General features: G+C 64.8%; 1 protein-coding gene across 3 annotated transcripts; it reads right to left on the reverse strand.

The window, feature by feature from the left end:
- Positions 1-574: 574 nt before the first annotated feature.
- LOC117870594 (beta-1,4-galactosyltransferase 3-like) lies at positions 575-8,481 on the reverse strand. 3 transcript variants are annotated; one of them, XM_034757795.1, is made up of 8 exons: positions 8,345-8,481; positions 5,034-5,120; positions 3,479-3,806; positions 2,885-3,120; positions 2,380-2,567; positions 1,662-1,784; positions 1,187-1,291; positions 575-856 (listed from the first exon to the last, which is right to left on the reverse strand). In XM_034757795.1, exons 3-8 carry the CDS (start codon positions 3,750-3,752, stop codon positions 706-708), a joined length of 1,077 nt encoding a protein of 358 aa, XP_034613686.1. In that variant the 5' UTR covers positions 3,753-3,806; positions 5,034-5,120; positions 8,345-8,481; the 3' UTR covers positions 575-705. The 3 variants fall into 3 exon arrangements, with proteins under 3 accessions (XP_034613686.1, XP_034613684.1, XP_034613685.1); XM_034757793.1 differs by having other exon boundaries at positions 3,479-3,818; XM_034757794.1 differs by lacking the exons at positions 5,034-5,120; positions 8,345-8,481 and adding an exon at positions 4,098-4,158 and having other exon boundaries at positions 3,479-3,818.
- Between the last annotated feature and the right edge of the window lie 942 nt (positions 8,482-9,423).

Genomic DNA, 9,423 nt, shown 5'->3' on the forward strand with positions numbered 1-9,423 from the left:
ATCTCCAGCAGCTCTTGTTGCTGCAGGAGCGCCGGGGCCCGGCTTTCTGGGGAGCCCCCAGGGGCAGAGAAGAGGGAACAGGTGCTGGCAGCCCCAGGGCAATCGGGGCTGGGGCCGTGGTACGGCCAGTGCCTCCCCTTCCCCATGGGCCCAGCACGGCCAGGGGCCCCCCATGTCAGCCAGGTGGCCCGGCCCATGGCCAATGCCCCCCTCCCCCACCCAAGAACAAATAAGGCTGGGGGGAGGGGAACACTGCTGCAGTAAAATAAATTGCACTTTAATAAGAAAGAGTCTGTGCACTGGGGGGGCAGCCCCCTCTGTGGGCAGGACAGCAAACCCCACCCCCCAAGAGACATCTGTATAAAAAACCAGCCCTGGTGAATGGCTCTGGGGAGAGTCAGGCCCTGATTCCCTCCCCCCTCGCCCTCTAACAGCAGGGGCATCAGGGACCCCGTCCCCTGCTTGCTACCCCCCCCCCCCCCCCCCCTTGGGGGCCCCATTCCCCCCCCATCCGGGCCCCACCCCCCGGTCCCGCCCCCCCCCCCCCCCGCCCCGGGGCCCCAACCCCCCCCCCCCCCCCCCCCCAGCAGCACCAGCCCAAGACCCCACCCCCTCCAGCTGGGCATCTTTGGTTGCTCAGTCCAGGGTGGATCGGGGGGTCCAGCCATGCCCCCCCAAGTCCCAGCCCCCCTGCCAGCGGGGAGGTCACGTGGGGCGGCGCAGGCCCTTCTCGGTGCCGATGGCGACGGTGATGTTGGTGTAGAGGGGCTGGAGCTCCTTGGCCAGCAGCTGGTAGTCCAGCGTGTTCATGCCATCCTGGCGCCAGGTCCGACGCGTCTTGGCCAGCAGGTTAAACCTGGGGGACAGGGGAGGGGGTTAGCCGGACAAGGACCACCCCCCCCCCATCCTGCCCACTGCTGGGATGCTGCCCAATTCATGCCCAACCCCCCCCCCCCCCCCTCCCAACCCCCCCGCCCCATTCCCCTCCCAGGCTGCCAGGATCCCACCCCCCCCAACAGCCCCCCCCCCCTCCCTGCACCCCGCTGCCAGGATCCCCCCCCCTCTCCCCCCGGCAAGCTCTACCCCATTCCCCTCCCCTGCTGCCAGGACCCCGCCCCCCACCATTCCCCTCTCCCACTGAGGGGATCCCTCCCCCCACCCCCTGCCATTCCCCTCCCCCCGTCACCTCCTGGGGTTCTGCTCGTTGCCCTTGTCGTGGCCGTGTTTGATCATGCGGTAGCGGCCATGCTGGACGGAGGGCCGGGAGATTAGCATCCCGCTCAGCGCCACCCTGCGGGGAGGGGAGGCAGGGTTAAAAACCACGGGCCCATCTAGCCTGGTATCCTGTCGTCCCCCCCGTCCATCACACCCACCGGCCCATCCAGCCTCACGGCAGTGGGGCCAGGAACCAGGACTCCTGGGTTCTCTCCCCGGCTGTGCCGCACATGTGCCTCAGTTTCCCCACCTGTATAACAGACCGCGTGGCCCCTCCCATAAACCTGGGCTAGCCCGGCAGGTGTCATATGAGAATCCTCACCCCCCACACACACACTCATACCCAGGTGAGAGAACCCAAAGGGGTGACTGACTGTGAGGGTGCCCAAGGCCCCACCCTCTCCCCCCCACGGTCCCATCCCCTCTCCCATGGCCCCACCCCCTACCTCACAGCAATGTCATCGTCTTCGCCCCCCCAGCCCCAGTAGTTGTTGGGGAAACCGTTCATCTTCATGTACTGCTCCGGGGTCAAAGCCGACACTCCCCCGAAGTAGGTCTTGTAGGGCAACCTATGGGAAGAGGGGGCAGCGTCAGCGGGGGGCACTCCAGATGGGCAGTGATGGTGGGGGAGGGGAATCCAGGCTGTCAATCACACTTGCCAGAGATGCGGCCCCTCTGGGGTGTGGTGCGGGGGCTGGTTATACAGGGACCCCCTCGCTCAGCATGGAGATGTGGCCACCTCTGGAGCGGGGCACAAGCTCTGATTATACGGGGACCCCTTGCCTGGCAAGATGCAGCCCCTCTGGGTGGAGCTCGGGGGCTGGTTATCCAGGGATCCCTCGCCCGGCGTGAAGACATGGCGGGCTGGTTATCTGGGCACCTCTCGCCCACCATGGAGATACAGCCACCTCTGGGGCAGGGCGTACTTATTTGGGGACCCCTCGCCCAGCATGGATATGCAGCCACCTCTGGGGTGGGGTGCAGGGCTGGTTATCCAGGGACCCCTCGCCTGACATGGAGACACAGCCCCTCTGTGGTGGTGCTCGGGGGCTGGTTATGCAGGGATCCCTCGCCCAGCGTGAAGATGTGGCGGGCTGGTTATCTGGGCACCCTTCACCCAGCATGGAGATGCAGCCACCTCTGGGGTGGGGTGCAGGGACCCACTTGTATCCGAATTTGTCCATGGCGACGGAGGCGTGCTTGGGGAAGCGGTCGCAGGTGTACAGGTTGCGGTCGTCCTCGGGGATGAGGTCAACATCATGGAAGAACATGCAGTCCCAGTCCTCATCCTTCATCGCCTCCTTGAACCCCACGTTCAGCAGCTTGGCCCGGTTAAAGGTGTAGTTCCCTGCCTGGTGGGTGGGAAGGGGGGGACAACGGAGGGTTACTGCCAGCCCCCTGCTCTAACCACTAGCCCACCCCCTCCTCCCAGAGCCGGGATAGAACCCAGGAGTCCTGGCTCCCAGCCCCCCTGCTCTAACCACTAGACCCCACTCCTCTCCCAGAGCCAGGATAGAACCCAGGAGTCCTGGCTCCCAGCCCCCCCTGCTCTAACCACTAGACCCCACTCCTCTCCCAGAGCCGTGATAGAACCCAGGAGTCCTGGCTCCCAGCCCCCCCTGCTCTAACCCCCAAGAGCCGCCCCCCCGGACCCCGGCATCCAGGGCACCTGCTGGATGATGTAGATGCCGTAGCTGAGTTGCTGGCGCTGCAGGAAGGGGTGCAGGAAGTAGAGGAGGTAGCGCAGGTGCTGCTCCCGGTTGCGGTGGGGGATGATGACGGCCGTGCGGTGCAGGGGGTCGCAGTCGGGGGGCTGGTACCTGCCCCCGGCTGTCACGTAGGGGTTCTTGCGCACAATCTGCTCCAGGGTCAGTCCCGGGGGGAAGGTCACCCGGATCGGCCCCCCTGCAGGGCAGAGGGGCAGGGCAAACTTCTGAGCCCTAGCAAACTTGGGGTTCACAGCTCTGGGGGGGCCGCCCCCATACCTCACAGAGGGGCTTCAAAGGCATGGAAGCCCCCAAATCTTTGCCCCACTCCCACAGCCAGGGACAGAACTCAGGAGTCCAGGTTCCCAGCTGCCTTGATCTACCCACTAGACCCCACTCCCCCGACAGAGCCAGGGAGAGAACCCAGGAGGAGTCCTGACTCCAAACCCCTCGCTCTACCCACTAGACCCCACTCCCCTCCCAGAGATGGGATAGAACCCAGCTGTCCTGATCCCAGCCCCCCCCCTCGTGAAGTCAGGGCTCTGAGCGCCCCTTACCTAGGAATGGGGAGGTCTCAGGGCAGTAGGGCAGTTCCTCGGGACGCAGCGGGGGCCGGGCGATGAGGCTGAGGTTGGCGTAGACGTCGCCGGGCAGCGAGGCGTTGTGGGCGGCGCCCTGGGGTCCCCCCAGCCCGGTCGGGGCCCCCCCTTTGTAGAAGATGCCCAGGAAGTAGGCGACCCGCCGGCGGTAGCCCTCATGGTACAGCAACGCCATCACCACCAGCTGCACCCCCAGCAGGAGCAGCAGGTACCGGCCGCGGGACTGCAGCATGGCGTGGGGCCGGGATCATCTAGCCATGGCGGGCGGGGACGGCTACGGCACGTCCTGGGGACAGGCCTGGGGGAGGGAGGTAGCATGACCCCCTGTGCCACCTGTAAACCAACCCCACTGCTCCCCAAGAACTGGGGAGAGAACCCAGGAATCCTAGCTCCTAGCCCCCCTCCTCCAACCCCCTAGACCCTCTTCCCTCCCAGAGCAGGGGAGAGAACCCAGGAGTCCTGGCTCCCAGCCCCCCTGCTCTAGCCCCCTAGACCCTCTTCCCTCCCAGAGCAGGGGAGAGAACCCAGGAGTCCTGGCTCCCAGCCCCCCTGCTCTAACCCCCTAGCCTCCACTCACCTCCCAGTGCCTGGCGAAGATCCCAGGCGTCCTGGATACCGTCACACCACCTCACCTGCCTGAGGTGTGAGCCAGACACTGCTGCAGGAGGCGTGGCAGGAATTGGGAAATCAGGGAAGACAAAAGCCAGCCAGCCCCTGGCTCCACAAGTGTCTCCGGGAACAGATCCAGCCCCACCCAGGTTCCCCTCCCACCAAACAGCTGGCAGCCAGCCAGGACTCCTGGGTTCTCTCCCCTGCTCTGGGAGGGGGATGCACTGGTTGGCGCTGAGGCTGGCCCAGCTGGGTCCTGCCTGTGGGGTGCTACCCTGCTGGGACTTGGCTCCACTTAGCTCAGCGTCCAGGCCCTGACCCCGGGGCCCGCGTCTGCTTTCATGTGCCCCGGGGGCTGGATGTTTGACATACTTTGCAGGAACCCTTTGTCGATGGGCCTGCTGCTGTTAGGGGGAGGGGATGATGCCAGCAGCAGGGCCAACAGCACCAAGGGAACCCAAGCGTCCTGGCTCCCAGTCCCTCCTCCCCCCGCTCTAACCTCCCCGGGGATAGAACCCAGGTGTCCTGGCTCCCAGTTCCTTCCTCCTCCGCTCTAACCTCCCTGGGGATAGAACCCAGGTGTCCTGGCTCCCAGCCCCCACCCATTATGGTGTCCCCTGCCCCCACTTCCTAGGTCTGGGAACTGGTTTCTCCAGATTGACCAGCCTTGTGCAATTTCAGGGCATGGCTGCTCTGATCTGGATCCTGGACTGACGCTGGTGCCCAGACTCTGCCCACGCCAGGACAGGAGGGGTCCAGGGACTCCCCAACCCCACCTCCATGGGGCTGGATCAGAGCCAGCGCCTGCCTACAGGGCAAGGGCCCGGTGTCCCAACCCCCCAATTTGCTCCAGTGCCCAGGGTCCCCCAGCCCAGTCTGGGGGAGTGGAATCCGGGGTACTTACCTTGAGATGGGCAGCGCCCCCCAGCCCGCTCCACCGAGGTGGCTCTCAGTCCCCTGCAGCTGGCTCGGGGCTCTGTCCGTGGGGAGCCTGGGGGGAGGAAGAGGAGGAGAACGTGAGAGGAAGCAGGAAGGATACAGTGGGAAAGCCGGGGGGGGGGGGGAAGGGGGAGAGGGGAATAGGGGCTGAGACAAAAGGCCCACCCCCTTTTTCCATCCCACTGCTTTACCTAGCACTGAAATGCAGCCACCTCTGGGGGAGAGCGCAGCAGCTAGCCACGGCCCCAGCAACGCTGCCCAGCAGGCTGCGCCAGGATGTTAAGGAGAAAAACATCCAAGGGGAAATGGGGCACGGGTTGGGGAAATTGGGGTTCCTAAGGGAAAAGGAAATGAGCCCCCCAGCTGCCCCATTCTTTGCAGCACGGTTGCCACCCTGCCCCCTCCCTGCAGCACGGCACCCCCGACTGAGCCCCCGCCCGAGCCCCCACAGCACAGAGCCCCCAGCTCCACTCCCTGCAGGTCTCCCATCCGTGTCGTGACCTGCATACCGTGAGACGCCAGGGCACCTGGGCTCTCACCCCAAGGCGGGCATGGGACATGCCAGGGCCCCAGAACCCTGGTCTGGACCCCAGGGGGCAGGCACACAGCCCGCTGGATTCAGCACCCCCCCCTTCCAGTTGCTGGGCGAGCCAGAGTGCCAGCGTGCTGTTGCTTAGACAACTAGGGGTTGCCAGGCAGCCACTCCTCATCTGTCTTAAAGGGCCCGAGGCTTGGAAAGCAGCAAACCCCATCACAGGGTGCCCGCCAGATGCCCCTTCCTTACAGCATGAGGCATGTGCCCAGACCACCCCACCCCACCCCCGGCACCTATCAGCCAGCTGCTAGAGGAAGAAAGCAGGATCTAGGGTGTCCGAGTCCCTGTCTGGTTTACAAAGGTCACATGGGGATGCCACATAGGAGTGGCTCGCCCAGTGCTGTGATGCAGCCACTTCTGGGGTGGGGCAGCTGGGGAACAGCCACCCAGTGTCCTGCCCTTTACCCCACAGAGCTGGGGGTGGATTTACGTCAGCAGCGCAGGACGAGCACGTTTTCGTGCCCTGGTGCAGCCCAGCCTCTCTTTGTTCTACACTGCGGTTTTGGGACAGCAATGTGCACAGAGGGGAAACACGGGGAAGGATCGAAGTCCGAGATTGCTCTACCTCTGTCTGTGTAGGGAACCAGCCGCGCACCACACCACAGACAAATACCAATAAAGCTGCACGGTGAAACGAGCCAACACCGCTCCCATGTGAGACCTCAACCCCCACCCCCACCCTCCTAGCCGGCGCCACCCCAGCAAGGACCTCAAGTCTGCAGCGAAGGAATGGGCATGCGAGACAGGGATAGAACCCAGGAGTCCTGACTCCAGCCCACCCGCTCCTCTAACCCTCTAGACCCCACTCCCTTCCCAGAGCTGGGGATAGAGCCCAGGAGTCCTGGCTCCCAGCGCCTCCCTGCTCTAACCACTAGACCCCACTCCCCTTCCAAAGCTGGGAAAAGAACCCAGGAGTCAGGCTCCCAGCCCCCCCGCCTTCTAACTCACTCCCATAGGTGACCTCGAGCACTCCCAGGTAGCTCAGCTGACTCCCCCGTGCACCGGCACTAATGTGGCATTTACACAAGCGCTGGCCGTGCGCAGACCTGACGTCAGGGGGATGGACGGGAGCCAACAACATGGCATTTGGCACCATTCCGCACAGCGAGGCCAGTCAGGATCCCGGCCATGCCAACCCCTGCACCCCAATCCGGCCCCAGGCCAGGGGACCGGCTGGCTCAGGGGGGTGGGGAATGGGGCCCTTTGCCCTCTACTGGGCGCTGGCCTCGCTCCCATCCCTGCCCCAGCCAGTCCCCCCGCCCTGGGGATGGTTCTGCTCCACCGACTCCGTTGCAGCCAGCCGCCAGCCGGCTCCGTCGCCAGACAATGGTTCATTAGCAGCCAGCGTGGCCCAGACCGCTGGGCCCCGCATGGGGATTGCGCCCAGAAGGGGCACAGAGCCAGCTGGGAGACGGGCATGCAGCCAGGCTCGGATCAACGGCCCGACACAGGCCCTTTCGGAGACAGGGCCGGGTCCATGCCCAGACCCAGCACCCGCCCAGCTAATGGGAGCCCACGGGGTGCATGGGGGGGGAGTCCCGGGACCCTCAGCTGGAGATGGGAAGTCCCGGCAGTGCTGTACTACCCCGGGGGTTTGTCCCCTTTGCTGGGGAAGGGGAGGGAGATCCCGTGCTCGGAGGGTGAGACCGGGGGGTGGGGAGGGCGCAGTGCAGGCATGGGGTGGAATGTGGGGGACGGAGGGAAGCTGGGCAAGCCACTCCCCTGCTCAGTGCCTCAGTTTCCCCTGAGAGGTAACTCTCCTTCTCTTGCGTAAAGCGCCGAGCTCTCCAGCTGCTTTATAAAGGGCTATGGTGCTGCAACATCGGGGGTCCCGTCAGCTCCCGACCCGGCCCCGTGGTTTCACCCCTTTTTGTTCGGCTTTAATCTCCAGCCACCGGTTCTCGGCTGGAACCACAAGCCTCCCATTTCCTCCCCGCACCCTGACCATCGCTGCTCCGTCCTCGCTGTGACGGCTCACTACCGGGCCTCTTCTCCCGTCCCGCGATCATGTTGGGGTCTCTCCTCCGCCCCTGTCAACCAGCACCCCCCAGGACCAGGCGCAGCGCTGGCCTCACCCCGCCGCACACTGCGGGAAAAGTCACCCAGAAAGCGCTGGCGAAAAGCAGAGGCCAGTGGAAACTCGGCTGCAAAAATCTCGGCACCACAAACCGACCCGATGGGCCGAAAAACCACCCCACTGCATGCTGGGACTGACAGCAATGGGATAGTCCAAGCTTCATCCGTCCTCGCTCTAACCACCAGACCTCACTCACGGCCAGCCAGAACCCAGGAGTCTTGACTCCCACCTCCCCACCTTCGCACTAGATCCCATTCCCCCTCTCAGAGCTGGGGAGAGAACCCAGGAGTCCGGGGAGGGAGGGATAACTCAGTGGTTTGAGCATTGGCCTGATAAACCCAGGGTTGAGAGTCCAATCCTTGAGGGGGCCACTTAGGGATCTGGGGCAAAATCAGTACTCGGTCCTGCTAGTGAAGGCAGGGGCTGGACTTGATGACCTTTCAAGGTCCCTTCCAGTTCTAGAAGACAGGATATCTCCATTAATTAATTATTAATTCCCAGCCCCGCCTTACTCTAACCACTAGACGCCACTCCCCTCCCAGAGCTGGGGACAGAACCCAGGAGTCCCAATGAGCTCATGAGACCAGCTTGGCCTGTCAGTCACCAGGAGGGAGACGCTGAAACTGGGTAGTGTTGGCATCCAGCAGCGTCGGTGGATGAAACTGGGTCAGGAAGGAATAAAAACCGTCCATTTGGAGAGTCGCTTTGTTTCTGGCCTCAGGAACTTCCAGTGGCAGTGAGTTCCACAGGCTGCTGCATAACAAGAGGCTTCTATTGGAACATCCGGCACTGCCCCGTGCTGGGCGGGTGGGACTTGGCCCAAGATGCACCCAGCTCTGGGGGGGGGAGTGGGGTCTAGTGGGTCAGAACCAGGGGTGCCTGGACTGCAACTCTAGTAGCCCAGCACCCCAAAAGCTGGGCGAGCATCTCCCCTGCTGCCTAGAGACCCGACAGCCAGACACCGCCACGCTTCCTGGACCTGCGCTGCCTGTCCAGCCCGAGAGAACAGGGGTAGCCGGCTGAGGGGCCCAGGGGCTGAGTGAGGGGGGCGGGCACGGAGCGGGTGAGATACCAGCTAGATGTGCGGTCTGACCCAGGGGAGCAGGAGACCAGCCAGAGGGGCCCAAAGGGCCGATCCGGCCCTCCAAGGGGCATGGGGGCAGGGCTGGCATGTGGAGCCCCAGGGGGCAGGGCCGAACGCTGAGCACACGGGGTTCAAGGAGCACCCCAGCTCATTACCCTTCCCCTGGGGGGGGGGGCCGGCGTGCCCACCCCCACATACTCCCATTGGGGGAGGGAACGATCCCCGTGGAGGACGGGCTGGGAAGAGCAGGGGGCAGGAGGTACCCCGAGGCTGTACAGAGGAGAGGGCAGGGTGGGGCACTCCCCACAGGGGGCAGGCTGGGGGGTACCCAGAGGAGGCAGAGCGCTCTCCATGGGGGGGGGCAGGTCATACCCCAGGGGTGCACAGAGGAGGGGGAGGGGGTGCTCCCTGTGGGGGGACAGGCTAGTGGGAGCAGGGGCAGGAGGTACCCTGGGGGTGCACGGGGGAGGGGGCTCCCCATGAGGGGTGGGACACGGAGAGCAGGGGGCAGGGCATGAGGTACCCCGGCCATGCACAGCGGAAGGGGGGGCAGGGGTGCTCCTCATGGCTGCGGGAGGGCTACCCCGGAGGCACACAGG

The sequence above is a fragment of the Trachemys scripta genome, unplaced genomic scaffold, assembly GCF_013100865.1.
Source record: "Trachemys scripta elegans isolate TJP31775 unplaced genomic scaffold, CAS_Tse_1.0 scaffold_51, whole genome shotgun sequence".
Taxonomy (NCBI): Eukaryota; Metazoa; Chordata; order Testudines; family Emydidae; genus Trachemys; species Trachemys scripta.